This window comes from Onychostruthus taczanowskii, unplaced genomic scaffold, assembly GCF_017590055.1.
Source record: "Onychostruthus taczanowskii isolate IOZ18803 unplaced genomic scaffold, ASM1759005v1 scaffold29, whole genome shotgun sequence".
NCBI lineage: Eukaryota > Metazoa > Chordata > Aves > Passeriformes > Passeridae > Onychostruthus > Onychostruthus taczanowskii.
Genome location: NW_024500239.1, coordinates 7,797,779 through 7,818,973, shown reverse-complemented (window position 1 = coordinate 7,818,973; position 21,195 = coordinate 7,797,779). Strand labels below are relative to the sequence as shown.

The window sequence follows — 21,195 nt, the reverse complement described above, 5'->3', positions numbered from 1 at the left end:
AAATAAAATGTACTATAAACAAAGATTTAAATACCTGTTCAGCTAATAATTGCTTAGTTTATTTTTAATGCGAAAATTTGGATGACTGTAAAATATGGGGGTTTCGAAACAATTGAAATATACATTTAATTTCTTGATATTTTTTCCTTTTCTTTCCCCCTTTCCCCTCTCCTTCCTTTCCCCATTTCAGATAGATTTGTGACATCCCAGCATGCTTTACAGGAAAACATCACTCAGTTTGAGCAACAGACTATAACACAGCAGCCATTTGATCAACAGAGCTTATCACAAGGTTAGTAATAAATAAAGGAGGTAAAAAGTAGTTTTTATAAATCTGGCTTTACAGCATAGCTATGATAAAACATATTTAAAGTGGGCATCTGCATTCAAAGTTACTGCAATGCAGAGAACTTGGGGAAAAAATTGCCATTCTGAAGCTATACTTGGTAGAATATTATGAATACCTAATTTTTTTTTTTTTTTGCTTTTATGAGCTGATGTCTAGTCATTACAGTATGGGTTTTACAGTCAAGCATATAATATTCTTTTCTTGATTGTGTTTGTACTTGCTGTGGCAGTAGGCAATTTGCACAGGTTTCTCCCTTGGTATATATGCTCATAACCTGAGATGATCAGAAACATAGTCTTAAGATTTGAGTGAGTAGCTACTGGGACTCATTTCGGAAAAAGTGCAAAATATAGTCACTTAAAATCATACTTTCCACAGCAGTTTCTTTTTATATTATATAGAGCAAAGGGACTAGCAAACTAAAGAGATTATAAGCACTTGGAAACTATTTTTCCCCATAAAATACAGAGGAATATGTGTAAGTGTGTGTAGCCTGCAAATAGTGAAGAAATTACTTTTTTTGCTTTTCACAGCTGGATTTCTTGAATTGTTACATAATATGAAGATACTAATTTTGTTTGGGGGTTTTCTTGGTGGTTGTTTTGAGTTTTCTGGCACGGGGGCTGTTGCTGAGGTTGAGAATGTTGAAGGGGTTTTCATTTGTTTTGATTTGGAAACATTGCTGGCTTATCCCTTGATCTCCTTGTTTTTCACTCCAGGAAATAACTTTCTGTAGCTGATAACCAGTAATTTGTATTCTACGTGCACAAACTTCTCTGTTCTTAGTTTCATTCCCTTTTAATGGTATAGTATCATTTGTAAAAAGTTAATTGACTGTGGTGAGTTGTGTCACACTGTGAAGAAATAGTATAATTTGCCAATTTTAATTCTCTAGGTTGTGCTGCTTTGCATGTAAAGAAAAGAAAATTAAAGTCTTCACCTTTATTAAACAAGACTGATCCAGATCCTCTTAAAATACTATGATTATTTTCATTGGTTGACTTTTGCAGTTTTTCAAATGAATGAGAAGACACCACGGGGAAAAAAAGCAGCCTTTTGTTCTACGTTATTCTGAAGAGTGGTGGTGTTTTTTGTTTGGTATTTTTTTAATGGCTCCTTAGAATTTATAAACCCAATAAGTAACACTTGTTTTGTGATCTTATTTAAACCTCAGTTTCTGTGTATGTGTATCTTCTGTGTTATATAAATATCAAATGATTTCTTGGGGAGGGGAAAGACTCCTAGAATCCACAAAAAAATTCTTTCATCAGAAATCTAGATTGATCACCAGTATGTTGTAAATTTGGTTCAGAGAAACAGAACGTGTGGTGTGGGCATGTTAAAGTCTCATTTGTATAAGACGTCTCCTATTCTACTTGGAATCTCATCCACAGATTCCCAACTCTTTGAAGTTTCCTTGAAGATCCTGGAGCCCTTCAAAATTTTTGAATTTCAGGTAGGTAAGCATTTGCGCGGATGCATGCGTTAAATTGGTCGACCCTCTCCCTATGTCTGCATCTGTGCTTCATGCTCCTAATTCCTTTTTCCTATCAGCTAGGCAGAACATTCAAGCTTAAAACACTGTCTTTTTATTCTTTATAGGCTGTATTCTTGATTAGATATTTTGTTTCAGTGTTTATTAATAAAATTATGTAGGAGTTGTAAAAAAATCTTTGAAAGGTTGTTTGATTTTTCTTTTTCCTTTTTTTGAGGGAAAACCCCCAACTTTGCATTTTAGACAAATAAGGGTAATCTCTAGGTTTGCATAGACCGGGCAGAACTTTGTTTCTTCTTCTTTCAGGTTTGTTTGTAATACTTCTGTTGAATTTCTTGTTTATTCGGATAGATTATTTTCTTCATATGTTCAGACTTGTAAAGAAGTGCAGATCCTATGAGGTGCTACAGTATCAAATGATTCATTTGAGCTAGATTTGGAGGCTGATGAAAAGGACTTAAGTTCTTTGTAGTGTGTTCATCTTCATTTGAAGACTTTTAAGTGAAGTCAGAACAAAAAATGTGTCTTTTATCTGAAACTGTTCTTTGTGTTACTGAATATCACCTGTCACCAAATGTGTTTTCATATAAATTATATCACCATTACTTCCTTTAAAGTGTCCCTGTAAGCATGGTTGGATGATAGTTCAAGTAGTGGCAAATGATTTTGAAAAACCAGAAGTCCAAATGCTGTTGGTTCTACAGTCCATACAAACATACCCTGGCCACCAGAATGCTATTTGCTTTCCTAAGAAGCTGATCTGCAATCTCAGGATTTAGAATTCTGATCTTTCAGTAACTGTTTACACATATTTGCAGTCAGTACTGTCCAGCTGGTTGCCTTTGCCTAAGAAGCAAACCTGCAGAGCAAGTAATTGATAGTCACTGATCCCTGCTGAGATGCGTATGTTCATGTCAATGTTTATAGTGTTAGAATTTAAAAGATCTGTCAGGAAAGATGTGAAATTTCTTCTGAATTAAATATTATATTTACTACAAACTCTCATACTGTTGTTTTCTCATTCTCACATGCAAGTCATATCTTTCTATGAGTAAAATGATTTCCAGAATATTCTGTTTCTTGCTGTGTTTTGTTAATATAGAAGATTAAAGGTTGGATGATGTCCTGAAGCCAAAAAAACCCCAAGTTACACAAATGATTACTTGTACTGAAAAACACCAAATCCAATTCTGAGTTTAGAGGACTTTGTAGTAAGAGGCTCCACTTGTTATACAGAGCTTGAGATACTCTCTGTTCTTTTAAGATTCATCAAAAGCTTCTGGAAAACAACAAACTGTGATGAAAACAAGAGCAGAAAATAAAGGTTGTGAAATTTCTTTCTCAGACTGAGTGTCTGGGTTCTGGTGTTTGGTGGTATGGGGTTTTTTTAGTGCTGCTCTGTAGAAATAGTATGGCAGTAGCAAATGCCTTTAGAGTGCTCAAAACTGCCAGATCTTTATTACATTTTGAAAGGAAATTGACCCTTATGCTAGGAATTGAGCAAAATGGGGATGCATCATTTAAATTCTTGTTACAGCTTTGGTTTGCATTTATTCCCTAAGTACTTTCAGAAGTAGCATTTCTTTCTTCAGTTTGTCCTCAAATACCTCTACATTCAGTGCTCTTCCTGGGCATTTTATTGTATGATCCTGGGAAATTTTTCAGAATCTCAATAATTCATTCAAACATTGTGAAATGAAATAGGTCATAGTACAGTAACTTCTTTTTTCCTTCTTAGCTGGTAAAATATACCTGCTGATTAAAAAAGAAGTTTCAGGGTTTAACATAGTATATTTAGTAGTTGTTTTTTTTTATGTAGGGCATGTAAGTAACATCACTTTGCATCAGTTTCTTGAGTCTTGCTTTTTTGTATTCTCATCCCATGTAGTGGGAACATCATTTTTCTGTAAAGATACTTCTAAATTAATTTGAGAAGTAGAAATTAGCAGCCCTCTTATCAATGCAGAAGTTTTCATTGCTTTCTTCGACTACTTTTTTGTCATTTCACAAAGGCCAATTGCAGTACAAGGTCCAGATTTTAGGATCTTTTTTTCTTGTACTCTTGTGGTACTTCTAGGAGAGAAAATAATATGCAAGTTTCAGCATTAAGTTTGGTGACTAGTTGTGACCTGATTAATAATGCTTTCAAGATTTGTTTACATTTGTGAGTTTTCATTCTATGGTGGGAGCAGTAGCATACAAATAGAGTTTTTTTTTCCTCTACTGATTACAATATTCTTCTGCTGTGGAAAATGTCTCTTGGGAACATTTCTGCTTAAACTCAACAGATCCCGGTTTTTTGTTTTACTGTTGCTCAAAAACATTCTTCAAGCATTGCTTTTTGGCCTTTGATGCTGTGATCATCTGATGTGGATTTGTTTCTACTCTGTGTTCATAATCTTCACCCTTTTTGTCCACTAAAGGCAAACTGCACAGAAGTACTGAAATTGTTGCCCATATGTTAATTACTGATACCTGTGGTTTAATTTTTTCCACATGACATTGTGGGTTATTTTTTAATACTGGAAGTATTAAGATTTAAAAGGACTGATATAAGGACATCTCTAATAGCATCAAAAACCACTGCAATCTGAGCTGTATTTCCCTGGCTCTCAATCATTGGTGCTATCATTTCATTAATTCATTTAGAAAAGATTATTAAGATCTGCTATTTCAGGAGAACAAAACCAAATAAAAATTTCAGGGTTTCATATCGGAAATGTGAATAAAAATGTGTTTATTTTTCACTTTGCAGTTTGCCTTTGAGAGGCTCTACTTTACTATTATCTAAAGAGTGGGGCTATGTGGAGGAGATCCAAAGTAGGAGAAAATGGGGTTACTTTATCAGAAACTGGAGTTCTCCTATTGGGTCATCTCCTCCACTCACCCGCCATCCTCCCCACTGAGCTTTGCATCCTTGTGATCGGCTTCCAGTGTAGTTAAGGGAGCGTGGTACCAACGTGGATAAAGGGAGATGGGTCCACCTGTTTGACACATGCATGCTTACATACAAGAAATTCAAAATTTCAATGGCTCTAAGGTAATTGTGACACCCTGAAGGAACTTCAAACAGTGTTTTTCTGTGGAGGAGATTTTCCAATAGAATTCCAGCTAATGGTAAGTAACCCTGTTATGCCTATTATGTAGATGCCAGAAACTTGTGTGTGTTTTGATGCTCAACAGTGAAGAGTTACAGCTATTACTGTGTGATAATGCTACTTATTCTCTTTTGAAGGTAGTCACCAGAAAAGTGTGGTGTTATTCAAAGTCCAAATCAGTGTATTTTACAGGTTTATGACTGTTTAATTTCTGGCAGGTTTTACTGTGAATGACAGCTACAATCAACAGACTCAATTTCCAGCTGTACAACAGCTGCAGGATTCAAGCACGCTTGAATCTCAGGCTCTTTCAACGAGTTATCATCCACCAGCCCTTCTTCAGGTTCCAAATACAGACACTATTAACGTAGTAAGTACTACTTGAAGGCAGGATTAATTGTTCTGTGTTCAGCTGGACTTCCTTGCACCGCTTCATTGGTGATTAGGTAAAACGAGAAGTCAGAAAAGTTTCAGGATTTCTTCTCTAGATTGCTTATGTTTAACAACTGGAAGATAGAAAGGCGAGGAGAGGATAAGTGCTTTGACTGTAGTTTCTGAAAAGGAAGTGTATCTTTTGATGCCCTAGACTTAAAAAAATACTATAAAGTTGGATTGTGAGTTTAAAACTAAGGAGAAGATATAATGTTATGAAATAATTCAACATGATTTCATTATATTCTCTCCTAATTATAAAATCTATGTGTCTATAGACATATATGATCAGGCAATTAAAAAAAGCATTATAAATCTTTAAGTGATCATTCATGGAGCTTGCATATTGCAGTGTATGATGTTTTTGCGTGTTTCTCATTTAGTTAAATTTGCAAAAGGACTCAGTTGCTAAAAATACAGTTTAAACATAACTTTTATGACATTAGAAGTACCTAGCATGAAGACAATCTGTTGTCATGTATTTGGCATGATCATCTCTATTAGTTGCTGTCCATTGAAGCTTGTTTGCAAAGTGCAAATGTTGTCAGAGAACTGATGTGGGTTTTAGGATCTGGAAGAGTTTGAGTCATTTCTGCCTACAGGCTTTGGAATTTCCTTGTCTTCAATTTTGAAATTTCTTCTTCTCAAGGACTATTCTGTTGTTGCTTTTTCTTACAGGAGTGTTCAGAAAGTAGTGAAGTTTGTCAGCAGCACTATGTTTTGCTGCTTACTCAGTGTTTAAAATGGCTGATCTAGTTTTAAATTTAACTCTTCAAACACTAGAAAATCTGGACAATTTAGATACATTTTTGTGGAGATTCAGGGAAGTGTAAGTGCATTATGTTGTCTGTTTATTCCAGTTCAGTAGTTGAACATTTTTATGCCTTCCTTCTCAGTATGGAAGAGTGAGGTATTACATTGCACTCTTAATTTCCTATCAAAATGTACGAAAGCATAAATTTAATTACTTGTGTTGGCTGTAAATGCTGTAATTTTTTTCTTGCCTATTTGTGAGACTATATTTAAATATTGTGTTACTGAAATTCACTTGAGGCTTTGATTTTTAGACCACTCGCTTGATGCAAGACCAGTCACCACAGGAAGAACTTGAATTGCACACCCAACGGCCTCATTTTCTTGAGGATAATGAAGATCAAAGTAGGCGTTCATATAGGTATGTTACACTTCTAGCATTTGTCACAGAATTTCCTGAATCTTTTATGGGTAATAATTGCATGAAACGAATGAAAACTATATTCTTCTAATAGATGTGAATATTGCAACAAAGGCTTTAAGAAATCCAGCCATTTGAAGCAACATGTACGATCACATACTGGTGAGAAACCTTATAAATGCCAGCTCTGCGGCCGTGGTTTTGTTTCCTCGGGAGTTCTTAAGTCACATGAGAAGACTCATACAGGTAAACAGATTATACCAGCTTTATATTAGCTTAATCCATGTTTGGGTTTTGTAAATGTCCTGTGTGAGTAAACTTAAATAGCATGCTACTTACTTGTTTCTGTTACTTTAAGGAGTTAAAGCATTCAGCTGTAGCATTTGCAATACCTCCTTCACCACTAATGGCAGCCTTACCAGGCACATGGCAACTCACATGAGCATGAAGCCCTACAAGTGTCCATTCTGTGATGAAAGCTTTCGAACAACTGTTCACTGCAAAAAACATATGAAAAAACATCAGGCAGTCTCCTCAGCTGTAGCAGCAGCTACAGATACAGGAGGAGGAGGTAAATGATTTCATTTTTACTTTTACAGTCCTTACTACATAAGAAATACAGATGTTTGGTGGATTACATGAATGCTGTAACAGTAATGGTACAAAATAAGCTTCCAGCATGGATAATGTCTGCTATTTAGAGCTGCTAAAATCACGCTGTTATCTGAATTGTTTAAATAAACTAGTTTTCCAGGATCTGTCCAGTGCAGTAAAGGTATTGTATGTGACATAGCTATTTTAATATGTCACTAAAATAGATCTTCTGTCCCGTATTACTTAACCTGTGTTAGTTGTTATAAAGATAAGAATCATAAATCCAGCTTTTTATAAAATGAAGTACAGACATGAGTAGTTAGATGTCTGAAAGAGATTAAAGTCCATAATAGTGCAAGTCCAAGCACAAAATGTGGCTGTATGTTTAATAACAAGCCCTTCTATTTTTTGTAATTTCAGATGACAGATTAAACTAAACAGAAATGTGGTTTTTGTTTTGGTTTTTTGCTTAATAGTTGCATGTGTAGAAGATGATGATGAAAGCTCTGAAAGAACTTCCAGAAAATCTCGTCCTGGTGTCATAACTTTTACAGAAGAAGAGACAGCAGAACTGGCAAAGATTAGGCCTCAAGAAAGTGCCACTGTTTCAGAAAAAGTTCTTGTCCAGTCGGCTGCTGAGAAAGACAGAATTAGTGAGATGAAAGATAAGCAAGCAGAACTGGAAGCAGAGCCCAAATATGCCAACTGTTGCAGTTATTGTCCCAAAAGCTTTAAAAAACCCAGTGATTTAGTCAGGTGAGGAATGGAAAATGTTCATATGTTTTTAATTTGCTGAATAGTTCACCAGAAACTTTAGGAATAACAGTTTCATGTAACTCTTTATGCCCAAGTTGAAGTTTGACTAATATTTACATAAATTTTTCTTTTTCACAGTGGTTTAAAATATTTCAGAATGCTACATATTCTGAATGCGACTAATCCAGCTCTTTCGTATTTATTTTCCTGCAGTATTAAAGTTATTATTATGAAGTTTTAGAATAAATTGGGGTTTTTTGCTCTAATACTTGCATATAGAAACATGTAAAAATCTGTTGAAAAAATGCAAATATTTAAATCTTCTTGTTCTGCCTAGTGTAATGCTGGTATAAGTATTTAATTAATTATAAAATTAATAAAATAGAAAATAAATATTTATACAAACTGACATAAAAGTAGAATTTCATTTGTCCATGTATCCTGGAATTATTAGGCATGTTCGTATCCATACTGGAGAGAAGCCGTATAAGTGTGATGAATGTGGAAAAAGTTTCACTGTAAAATCCACTCTGGATTGTCATGTTAAAACACACACAGGTCAGTAAGGTTTTGCATGTCTTTGTTTAGAAGCTGTTTGCTTTCTTGACCGCTGTTTAGGTACAGATTTTGCAAGGAATACTGTGTTTCACTGTCATCTAATATTTGGAACTGTGGATGGCAGTGCTAGGGGAAATTTGGTACTTGTGACACCATCAAAGAATCACATCAGAACTTTGTGAATAAACCGTGTTGTTACAGCCTTCAGTAGGCTTCTAATGCATGGTCTTAGCTCGTGCAAAAACTGTATGTAAGCATCCTGAGTATGTTCGTGTCAGATCTTCTGTAGCATTGCAAGGATAAATGGTTTTCTTGAGTAAGAAGGTGGAGTTGAGGCAATCTTACATAATTAAGTTAGAGGAAAAAAATATATAAACATTAATGTTTGCACTGCTATGTAAACTGGAAAATAAGAGTACAAAGATTTTGAGCATTTAGCTGTTTGAATCTTGCAAGTTGAAGGTAAACCTAAATATCTATAATGTTTAGATTTTTAGGGTAGGCTTTTGTATTCCCGAGAGAGGTCTGATTTTAATAGTAGTATTTTTCAGCTATGATTTTGCACTAATTAAAAAAAACCTTCTAAGTCTTTCATACTTATTTTCTTCTTAGCATTGAATTTCCGTAGGTCTGATTTTAATAGTAGTATTTTTCAGCTATGATTTTGCACTAACTAAAAAAAAACCTAAGTCTTTCATACTTATTTTTTTCTTAGCATTGAACTTCCGTGATAAACCCAGTCCTGAACTAATTAATTTCTAAAACTGTCTACAGTTTTGTTAAGTTTCATTATGATCTCTTTTCAAAAATTAAAAAAAAAACCAAGAGAGAAATCTTTTAATGCTGTAATGAATTATTATTTCAGTCATGGAAGCTCCTTCTTCATTTTACTGTATTTGTACTTCCTACTGTTGTTTAGTAAGAAGTAGTACTCATGTTGCATGGAATTGTTGTGTAGATCAGGACAGACAGTAGCAGATAGTAACGATAATGAAAGGAAAATAGCAGGAATTGTGTCATGTTACCTTCAGGTTCAAGCACTTTACAGATTGTGGGACTCTGAATAAGTGATTGCATCTCTTTGCTTGCTAGCTTTAATGGAATATTTTACATTAGTTTTATCTCGTTGTTTTCTGTATGCAGAAAAACCAGGTAAAAATGATTGGCCTTCAGTACAGTCAGTAGTAGTAAGTTCCTGGATTCAAGTTTGATTGTCACTTTGCTGTCTTGATAATTTTGTTCATAAGCCCACTAGATTTTTGTTTGAGAAGTAAATTGTTTCCTCTTCTTAATTTTTTAGCTCTTTGTGGTTGTACAGACATTTTGATAATATATGATGGAGCTTTGTAAATTTTTATTTTAATATCCTGAAACAGATTTTCCCAACCTGCAATTCATTCTCTCTTTCATATTACATATAGTACAATTTTGATGGTTTGAGTCCTTGCTCAGGTGCTTAGGAGCTCTTCTGCTGACTTACAGCTTTTTGAAAATTGTCCATGTAAGCCATTTGTGTTCAGTCTTAGAACTGGTTTTCTTCAGTTCATGAAAAGACTCTTCCCTTTTATCCTGTGGCAGTCATTTTTATTAAGGTCTTTTCGTACAAAACCAGCGTAAAATTCCAAAAATACAGATACAGTGGACATCTGATCTTCTTCAAAGAGCACGTACAGATTTGTGAGGTGTAATATTCACTGCAAAAGCCACATCACCTTTTCCCTATTGTAGTTCATTTTATCTTATGGGCGTTTTTTTCCATGTTTTTTAAACTTGGGCCAGCTTGTGCTGGATGAAGATTAGCTAATGTGCAGTTTTCTGCATTTGAGCCTAGATTGCTTTCTGGAATGCTGTCTTCATCTGTGGACAATACCTGCACCTGCTAGTTCATTGGTTTTATATTGAGAGACACATAATTTATTTAAATGAATAATTTTAAAAAATTACAGTATTAATATCTGTAACTCCCCTAAAAATAGTTCCGTTTGAAAAGCTACTCTATTCCTCACCTGTAAATGAAAGTTGCCTGGATAGGAACCTACCTGATATCATCTGTAATCAGCATTGATCCAGAGAATTAGTTTGGGGCTTTAATGGAAGATTGGAAGTTTCTCAGAGAGGCATATGGTTCTTTGTCTGAACACTTAACTCCTGCATCTTGATGTAGCTGAAGTGGGATAACTGAAGTCACACACTATTGCATTTCTGTCTTCATTGCTTTTACAGTTTCCTGTTACAGTTCTTTCAGATATATTGTTTCAGATAACAGCTCTTGTTAACTTGTTCATTGTGTAACCAGCAGTGTGGCGTGTCAGTGGCATAAAACATATTTAGTTTTTGTTATATTTGGGAGCAGTGCCAGTTTAGTGTTCGCCATTCCTTGATGACTTCTCAGCCGAATTTGTGATCATCTTCCCTCCAAGTTTCCTTGCGGACACTAACCCGAAACTACTAAACTACTGAAAACAGTTCAACCATCTTTCTTTTTTCTTTACATATTCCTAGCATTTACACAAAAAGCCCAGGAGTCAGCTCACAATCTCATTGCATATTTGAATAACAGGACTTCAGATGTTCTGTTTCTTCCTTCCTGATTTTTTTTTTGTTGGTTTTCTTCTCTCTCTCTCTCTCTCTCTCTCTCTCTCTCTCTCTCTCTCTTGTTTTTCCACCACCCTTTCTCCCAATGGGTGGGGATTTTTTATTTAGTGGGAAAGACTGCTGAATGGCTTCCTTTGTGGCACTGTGAATGTGGCAGATGATTTTGCTGCAGCCCAGATTCCCATTGTTTCACTGGTTCATGTTGTTGGGCTCTTTCTTCTCCATTGTCAGAGGTTTACTTAGTTTTGTTTAACAGGAAGTGACAACAGTGCACCAGGGTTTTGTTATTTGAAGTAAGTTGAATTGTAGTTCAGGAAATTGATGAGATGTAATTGATGATGTGTAAATGGAAACTAGAACTCAATAGGAGGACTCACAGGCACATATTGCTCTTGTGATTTCTTTACCAAATGCATGGGTTTCTTTTCCTTGTTTAGCTAGGAAGCAATATTGTGCTGGAAGGCCTGGCAATTTCAGGAGTTATAGTGGGTTTTCAGCAGCAGTGGCATGTTTTCTGCCAGACAGATACTTATACTTTTTTTGAATTGTACAGCTGTTCATATGGTTCAAGAAATAAACTCTGTAGTTTGCTGTTACTTGTAGTACATTAAAAATTCTATTTGAGACCAAGGATATTTTTCAGATGTTATGCACTCTGAAAGGAGAGACAAAGAGGTCTCTATATGTATAGACTAAATTTCTGTACTTCTGGATTACTTTGTGGGTTGATACTTTGTTTTAGAATGTTATCTCACTTAATAGTAATAATTTCTTACTTGTAATCTGTTAATACTGGTTAATTAAGGCAGCATTGAAACAGAAAAATAAAGCTGCTGGAATTAAAAAGGAAATGAGTGGCTAATTAAATAGGAGCCAAATGCTGAAGAGGGCAAGATGAAACTTCTATTTCTCCAGTTTATGAGCTGTGTAGTTGAAATAACTGGATTAGTCAGGAACACGGGATGAGGAGGATGACAGGGGCATGAAGGTGACCAAAGAAGATTCTGCATGAAAGCTTTAAAAGCATATGGAGTTTTAGTAAAAGGAAGACGCTAATATGCTCTTCATTGAGAACCTTAATTCATCTGAAAAGCGGCCAAATTATAAAAGTCCAAATATTTCTAAGTTAATCTGTTCAAATTAGTTTAGAATCTGTTATGGGGCTTGTTAAATGGATGATTTAGTCCTCTCAGTCTTTTTAGGGGTTTAATCACTTATCTTTCTGATTTTGAAACTTTTCTAGGCCAGAAGCTCTTCTGTTGTCACGTGTGCAGTAATTCTTTTTCTACAAAAGGCAGTCTAAAAGTCCACATGCGCCTGCATACAGGAGCAAAGCCCTTCAAATGCCCACACTGTGATTTGCGGTTTCGTACTTCAGGGCGCAGAAAAACCCACATACAGTGTCATTATAAACCGGATACAAAGAAAGTTAGGAAGCCTGTTGCCCGGACTTCAACCGAGGGACTACAATCAGTCAGTCTTCTTAATTCATCCTCAACTGACCCTAATGTTTTCATCATGAATAACTCTGTTTTGACAAGTCAGTTTGATCAAAATTTACTTCAACAAGGACTTGTGGGTCAGGCTATCCTGCCTGCTTCAGTGTCAGGTAAAAATGGATGGGGTGGTGATGGTGGTGGTGTGGTGATCAAGTTATGAAATTTGCTTTCTATTAGAGTTTGGAAAGTTTTGCCAAAAACTGCTTGCCAAACAGGTAAGAGTTTTACTGAATTCATGGTTTGATGCACAGTGGTGACATAAATTATTTAAGAATGAAAGAAAAATATATGCAGTTCACCTAAAAGTTTCTTCAGTTCTGCTGTGGTATTGCACTACAGAGAGGAAGAAAATGCAGATGACAAATAGCTGGAGTACTTGTATTCTTTGTGGTAATACTTTCTTAGTTTTATTTAAAAAGAAAAGAAGTAAAACAATTACTCTGTTTGTCTACACTGGTTATTTATGTGAATAATGAAGAGTGTATTTTAAGTGTGTATCCTCTACAGTAAATGTGTAGTTATTTCTCCAAAATAAAAAAAAAAAACACCCACACTAAAAGAAAACCAACCAAAAGACCCCCAACCTCAACACAAAGCAAGAAAACTCTTTAACAATACAAAAAACTAGTAGTGTAGGTATGTTAGATAATTGAGTGCCCAAGATATGAAATCAGTCGATGGATTGACAGTGACTACAGCTGCATTGGCACATTAAATGTGCCACAGGCTAGTCTTTGAGCCCAACTGGCACAGAACATCCAACATGCTTCATGTTGCAAGAAAGTGAGAATGATCCTTGCTAATTTCTAATTTTTTTTCAGGTATTTTTTGTGTAAGTGCTCACTGACCCAATGTTTGTGTAAGTGCTCAGGTAAACTTGGGACAGGGATGATTTTAAAAGCAGAATAGTGTTAAGGTGTCTGGAGATGTGCCTTAGTACTCTTAAATGCACTACTTAAATTGTGGGTCATGGACTGTCTGTCATTTCTGAAAGTGAGATTTTATGTGCTTTGGCATTTTTTTTCAGTACATGTCTATGATTTAGCAGGTATGCCCACAAATTCAGAGTATTATAGCAGTCTCATATTTAACTGTGTCATTCCAGCTTATCTGATTAGATCTAAACTCTTGTCCAAAATGAACAAATTGTTGATGTTCAGAAGATACTGATGTTATTTGACAGGCACAGTGATAGTGTGATAAAATTAGTGATAAACTTGGGATGAGAAATTGACTGATTCATTTGTTTGGATTTTTGAACATAGTAAGGTGGAGTGTTTAGCTTATTCAGATGTCCTAAAAAGAGACCTTCTTAAATTGAAACTAGTAATGTGGGTTTTGGCCGGAGCAGGTATTTTTTGGATGCATTGTAAACCAGATTTATTGTACTAAAGTATTCTGAAGAGGGAAGGATAGGTGTTTTTGAAGCATCAACCAAAGGAAACTGGTTGAGCACACTCAGGATGTTTGGAGAAGAAGGTACATCCAGCACAAGATTACTTTTTCCATATATGCTCTCAAGGCCTTTTGTAGAGATGGCCTATTCAACTTTTGAAATTAGAACCTTTTCAAATTCTAAAGACTTTTGAATTTCAATTGCTAATTCACCTTTATTTTCATCCATGTATGTACAGAGAATGAACTTTGACAGTTTGATACTGTCTGTGCTGTGCAAAGTGTGGCAGTAACTTTCACGTTATGTTTGGAGTCAGAATGTGAATACCCTTTGTGTATGCTGCTTTGTTTAGGTGCAGCACACTCGCCAAGGAAATCGAAACCAAATTTCTCCAGATTTCTAATGGTACTCCTGAGGGATTCTTGTTTTGTAAGCCACTAGCTAGTGCCTAAATAGCAATCCTTAAATCACATGGAATTTATGAAGCTTTAAAACAGGAGTCAAATTAGTTTATAATCAAAATATGCACTTCAAATTATGTTTCTTGTCATGAATAAATGTGTGTGTATGTAGCTTTTATATTGATTTAATTTATAAAAATAAGTACTCTGAAAGAGGTAGTCAGTAATGGTGAATAAAATCATTACAATATAACTGTTTTCTTTGGTAGCTGGAGGTGACTTAACTGTGTCCTTGACAGATGGTAGCTTGGCCACTCTTGAAGGAATACAGTTACAACTTGCTGCTAATCTGGTTGGACAAAATGTTCAGATTTCTGGAATAGATGCCACTGGTATTAACAACATAACATTACAGGTGAGTTGCTCACTTTCCTTGCTTTTAATTCTGTAGAGTCACTTTGAGGGCTGAAGAAAGTTTAAGGAGCCTACATAATTCTGGAAGAGTTCTTGAGCTGATTGAGCTAGTAACATACTGTATCACTTGTACAATGTTAGAAAACTTAAAAATAGCTGCACAGTGGGGTATGTTTCTGGTTTGGTTTCTTTAATTTTTTTTTTTTCAGGATTTTTAATCCTCTCAGGGATTTTGACAGACTGCTTTAAAATATGTACTTTTTTTTCTTTTAATTGCATTTTGTCTTTACACTTCAAAAGTACTTTAGGCTCCCACCCAACCCCAAAAAGGCACCCACCCACCCCCCCGAAACAAACCCAACTTACTGCACAGAGTGTTCTTTTCTAAACATAAGACACTCTGTTACTTTGCAAGCTTTTAATGGTTGAATTCACAATTTAAATTCCCACTGAGCTTGTAAAAAGAATGACAGAAAGAGGTGAGATGATTGCATTTAGAAGTTCTTGAGATGTGTGAAACAATTATTTTCTTGAACATGGTGTGTTTGATCAGTTGCACAGAATTATTGTTGTTGGGGGAGCCCTCTGGAGGTCACCAGGTACAACCCTAAGGCAAGGGAAGGGACATCTGCAGAGATGCATTGAGTTGTTCATAGTCTCTCTGTTCAAGGAGTTTTTAGCGTAAAATGGGGACATTTTCATTTTGTTTTTCTCAGCTGCTAAATATCTCTGAAGAGGAAAATGCCTTATCTTTAAGTATAGAGAACAGTTGTTGGCTTGTGAAATGAGACCTTAATGACCCTTAGGAGCTGAAAAGTTAAATAATTTCTGGTATCAATCTTCTCTCTGCTCCAAAGGCTTGGAGACTGTGATAAGCATTACATGCACTAATAGGACAGTACAGAATACCAGCAGTGTGTTTACCTCGGGCCAGGCATGCTGATATATAACTGATCATGATTTCCCAAACATTTTGCTGAAGGAAGAGAGGGAAAGTGAATCTGAATAGACTGGTGACATAGTCACTTTAGAGGCTGGCTATATACAGACACATAAAAACTAAATTTAAATTTTAAATCGTTAATTATAAATTTTCAGTACTGTATATACTCTCTATGCAGTAAATATGTATATTCTGGACTTACATTAAGAATATTCATTTAACCAGTTTGTTAACTTCAGATTGGTTGCTGAAAACCTGTTTTTCAGATCGATCCAAGCATTCTACAGCAGACATTACAGCAGAGTAATTTACTTACTCAACAGCTGACTGGAGATCCCACCATGGCTCCACAGAATCCCTCCCTCCAGGCAACAGAAAATGCAGTGCCAGCTAATGTGGTTATTCAGCCCATATCAGGCTTGTCTTTGCAGCCTACAGTAACATCATCTTCTAACATGACAATAGGGTCCCTGTCTGAGCAGGAGTCTGTGCTGACAACCAGCGCTAATGGTAAGCACTGTCAGTAGTTTTATTTTGCGTTCAATTTCTTAATTTTACTCGGGATATTACTCACAGTGAAAAAATGTCAACCCCTGCCTCCCCCCACTCCCACCAATCATCTCATTTTAATAAAATAAACTTGCAGTTTTTGCTTGAGCATCTTCAGCAAATTTTACAGCTTTTGTGTTACCCTTTCTTAATACTATTTTTCTCAGAAGGTGAATTAGAGTGTAGGTTTAGATTAGCTATTAGGAAGGAATTCTTTACTGTGAAGGTAGTAAGGCACTGGAACACATTGCCTATGGAAGCTGTGGATGCCCCATCCCTGGAAGTGTTCAAGGTCAGGTTGATTGTAGTTTTGAGCAGCTTTGTGTAGTGGAAGTCTTCCCTGCCCAGGACAGGGGAGTTCAAACCATGTAATCTTTAGGTTCCTTTCCAAACCAGGCCATTCTATGATTCTATATAATGAAAATTCTTAACAACTTCCATAGTTTTGAGCAAAATACAGAAAATTCTGAAAATCTTAACTGCAGAAGAATAAATCGAATGTAAAAAAGTTTTTACTTTCTGCTGCAAGTTCTAGCATCTCCCCTTGGCTGCATCAATTATAGTATCTCAGAAAATAATGTCTAAATTGCCCAAAAAAATATGTCAAAAATTTCACCAAAGGATATTCATGTGATATTTTTTTTTTTTTTTTTGTTCTACCACTTTAATTTAGGTGCACAAGACATTACTCAAGTCATGACTTCACAGGGTATGGTGTCATCTACAAATGGACAACATGAGATAATGTTGACCATAAACAATTCCAGTCTGAGTCAAGTTCTAGCTCATGCTTCAGGTTCTACTACTGCAACCTCATCAGGAAGTCCTCAAGAAATCACTCTTACAATATCTGGTTTGTGTTTTCAAAAATCTTTAATGATACCAGATCTCTGTTTCATAAAGTACCTGTACAGTAGCATACGAGGATTTTCACAGTCCACAGTTTTCCCATGGCTTATTTTTCTTAAATTCATCAGCTTTAGAAGATACTCCCTAAATCCACATTTGAAATCCAAACACATTTGCCTTGAGAACATGTTAGATTGGTTCACTGTTTTATTCATAGCTTCAGTTAACAGCTGGATTTTTATAGATTGATCAAATTGGTGCTTTGAATCTAGAGAAGTAAGATCCATATTTGACTAAATATTACTAATCTCAGGTGTTTCTGTATATGTTAGTATCTGGATTTGCTTAATCACATCTGTATTAAAAACATGCCAAACCGCTGCATAAAAATCTGCATGTGTAGAAGTTAATTTTGTGTTTTGGTTGTATTTTCTATTTTTATTATTTTATGATCTATTGCAAGAACAGTAGCAGAATAATGCTGAGACAATTCCAGTTACAGTAGGACTTATTTCTATTCAGGCCAAGATCTTATTCAGCATAATTCTGGAAGCACTGATCTGAACACTGGCTTAAGGCTGACAGCACCAACCATCAGCAGTCAGACTACAGGTGCTACACTAACTATAAGCAATGACCAGCTTCTTTCTCAGGGCCCTTCACTAAATGCTCCAGGTATGCATACAACATTTTTTCTTATTGAAAATAATGCTTTGTTTAAAAAGTAAATGCTAGAATTAAATGGTATAATCTTGCATGTCAGGATTCAGGAATTTCGCGTTTTGTGTGTCTTCTCACAAACTTTAAATTGTTATGTCAGTTTAAATGAACTTTATTCCACACAATAGGAAAAAATTAAAACAAGAAGACATGTCTTAAATTAGTACTTCGAGGCAGTTAAAGGAGTATTGAAGAATTATATGTACAAACTGGAGGATGACAAAATCTGGTGCCTTCACTGCAGAAGTGAAAAAATACAAATTTGCTCTAGTACTCAAATTTTGAGATTTTAAGTATGTTTATAAATTTCTACCTATGTATGTTTGTATACGCACGAGATCACCTGTGAGTGCAACACTGTGTTCATGAGGCTACACTTAAATGTAATTTTTAAAATTTTATCATCTGACTGACAACTTTAGGTTCTTGATTAGCAGTTTAACCAATTTTGTTGATTCCACAATAGAAAATCCTAGCAATGGGAAACAGAAATTACTAAGTTCACTTAAAATAAGTTTGTAGTTTAGTGTTTATGTATGTAACATTTTTGGGGTTTTTTTTACCATTTTGCGTATGTTCCAGAACTTAATACAACAGGGGGAGCAAACCTTCCTCCAGCAGCACCCATATCTCAGTCTGCAGTTTCTGCACAGAATTTGGTGATGTCTTCATCAGGAGTTGGAGGAGATGGTAGTGTCACTTTGACTCTTGCTGACACTCAGGGAATGTTGTCAGGTGGTCTTGATGCAGTTACACTTAATATCACTTCACAGGTAAGATGCTTTTCTGAACTGACAGGTAAATTTGTGTTTCTATCTTACAGAACATAATTTCTTTTGCTTAGAAAATAATGTCTTGTAAATACATAATATTTGATATTTTAGTTAATTTTCCTTCTCTCTGCCAACGGTGTGAGTTTGCCATCTAGAAGCAGGAACTGCTGGGATAGAAGTGCCAATAAATTTTGCAAGGTTGTTGGTTTTTTTTTAAATTAACAGATTCTTCTGTTTCAAACATGGTTTGAGATCAGTTTTTGGTGTTAGACTATGTGCTTCATTATCACTAATCAGTAATACAGCTTAGTACTCCTAAATATATTATTTCATTTGTTAAAGTTTTCTTTTCCTATTTGTGAATGGAGAGTTGAACAGCAGTTAGGACAGTTCTTTTCACAGCACGTAACAGGGCAGAATTTATATAGGACCATTATAAGAAATTTTATAAAAATGGTGCTGTATGGACTGTCATCTCTCCAGTAACCTTATTATTAGTTTCATTTATAGTATAACTTAAGAATTTTGTGGTGTCATCAGGAGCCAACGACATATTGGCAAATAGAATCTACAGAGTGGGGAGATAAAAAATAATATTAAAAGACTACAAAGTGAAATGGTTTTGTAGTTGACATTTTAATGTAGATTTTACATCTGAAAACTTGGGCTGTTTCTTCTATTTTCTTGGCTTAACTAGGTTTAGATTGACTTTTATTTACTTTTTGACCTGAGTTACTGTGTAATTGTATACAAATTAAATACTATTTATTTTGCATGTGCTGTGATTAAAATTGGTGAAGCAAAGTTATATGCTTTCCTCTGAAGTTTTGTTCTGGGGAAGGGAAGAAAAGATTACTTAAATCTTATGATATGTGTGTGATTTCTGGTATCATAGAGTAACAAAGCAGAACATGGTTTCTTTTCAGGCTTCGTAATCATTTCAGTGATAATGTTTGGCAGTGTTGCTGTTTATGAATAAGATCCCATGCCTCTTGTTAAGAAGCATAAAAAATATTGAAACATTGAAGAATAATAATAGCTGTGCAAACACAATTTATGTTGCAAGAAATCATGGTGAATAGACAGGTTGTATGTAAAAGAACTGTGATTCCTAGGGAAATTGAAAGGTCATTAAAAGTAGTGTAGAAATCGAAGTAGTAAGATATTAGTAATCATGTATCCTAAGTAGTGATTTTATATCATGATTTCATGGGGTTTGGAAGTATGTTTAATCAAGAGATTTAAATAAAGGAATATGCCGTGGGAAGGCCATACAGGAGAGCAGAACACAGGAGTTAAAGAAAGGCAATGGAAGGGTAAAACATTCAGCATTTCATGCAAGGCTGGTAAAAATTAATCAGAACTGAATCCAGTCTTACAAACTTCCAGCTGTTGTTACCCTTAAATGGTTAGATATAAATTTAAAGGAGAAAAGGAAGGAAAACAGTTGCATTTGTTCAGATGGGGTTCTGAAATGTTTCTTTCTAAAGGAAAAAGAAAAGTACTGTTTAGGTGTGAAAACTTCTATTACTCCAGTCAGCTGTTTAAATACAGCTTTTTTAATATAGTTACTACTTTTTTTTTGTACTCCCCTCTCTGACAGGGTCAGCAGTTCCCTGCTATACTCACAGATTCCAGTCTTGCTAGCCAAAGTACATCAGGATCACAGCAAGTAATACTGGTGAGCCATACACCCCATTCAGCACCTGCAAACTCTGATGAAATAGCATATCAGGTAGATACTATACATTTCTGTATCTTCTGTGGTAAAGGACTTCTATTTAATCAAAATACTGGAACAATTTATTTTTATCTTGAATCATTAAGGCTGATGTCATTCCCAAACAAGAGGTTTTCTGTGACTTCCTAGTCAGCAGATGCTGTTTTAGGTTTTGAATTAAAAACCAGTTTCATGTATATATACATGCAGATGAAAATGCAATGTAGGTAATAATGTGCTTCTTTCTACAAATCACATAATCATGCACTCAACACAGACTGCTACAAAAATTTCCAAGTAAGTTGCTATTTAGAAAATAAAAATTGGTACATTTTGGTGCTGTGGGGAAAGAATAGCACCTGTTGGTACGCTTTTTCCATTCTCTTTCTGTATCCTCGTTGTTTCAGTGATGGTGCAACATGAAGTCTTTGCAACTTCTTATGCCTTGGAATCACAATAGAAACTCCTACAGAAGTAATACAGTTTTGGTATTAGAAAAAGTGGTTTAGACTTGTTTTCTTGAAGAACAGAATGAATGTTTTCAACCAGTCTGGTAGGGCAAACTCTAAAATAGGAGAAATGAGAGAGGCAGATAGTGACTTCATTTGTTGCTTTCTATGTTACTGTACTTAGGATTCCTCTGTATCTATAAAGTTGAATTTGGTATTAAAAAGGAATTTGGTTATTATTTTATTATAAATTATCTGAAGAAATTAGTTTTTCCAGGCAGTTCTTACTAACTAAAACAATAATGCAGCACATCACCATTCAGTTCTATCAATTTTTCATTGTGTTTCAGTACTTCTGGAGGTAGACCTTTACTTCCTTATGAAAATAGAATCCCCAGTAAAGAAGTTAAACAAATAGAAAATATTCTTCT

At 35.2% G+C, this 21,195-nt stretch overlaps 1 protein-coding gene across 6 annotated transcripts in view; it reads left to right on the top strand.

Annotated features, from left to right (window-relative positions):
• Positions 1 to 21,195, top strand: part of ZNF236 (zinc finger protein 236) — a 74,628-nt gene that overhangs the window by 42,967 nt on the left and 10,466 nt on the right. For 3 of the 6 annotated variants that reach the window (XM_041408100.1, XM_041408098.1, XM_041408103.1), the window contains exons 16-29: positions 191 to 292; positions 5,161 to 5,312; positions 6,442 to 6,548; positions 6,643 to 6,794; positions 6,907 to 7,119; positions 7,619 to 7,898; positions 8,353 to 8,456; positions 12,295 to 12,660; positions 14,617 to 14,762; positions 15,971 to 16,214; positions 16,927 to 17,106; positions 17,625 to 17,777; positions 18,405 to 18,595; positions 20,199 to 20,330. In XM_041408100.1, the coding sequence (XP_041264034.1) occupies positions 191 to 292; positions 5,161 to 5,312; positions 6,442 to 6,548; positions 6,643 to 6,794; positions 6,907 to 7,119; positions 7,619 to 7,898; positions 8,353 to 8,456; positions 12,295 to 12,660; positions 14,617 to 14,762; positions 15,971 to 16,214; positions 16,927 to 17,106; positions 17,625 to 17,777; positions 18,405 to 18,595; positions 20,199 to 20,330 (2,522 nt within the window). The remainder of the gene's footprint in view (positions 1 to 190; positions 293 to 5,160; positions 5,313 to 6,441; positions 6,549 to 6,642; positions 6,795 to 6,906; positions 7,120 to 7,618; positions 7,899 to 8,352; positions 8,457 to 12,294; positions 12,661 to 14,616; positions 14,763 to 15,970; positions 16,215 to 16,926; positions 17,107 to 17,624; positions 17,778 to 18,404; positions 18,596 to 20,198; positions 20,331 to 21,195) is intronic. The other 3 variants (XM_041408099.1, XM_041408104.1, XM_041408101.1) reach the window with 3 other exon arrangements.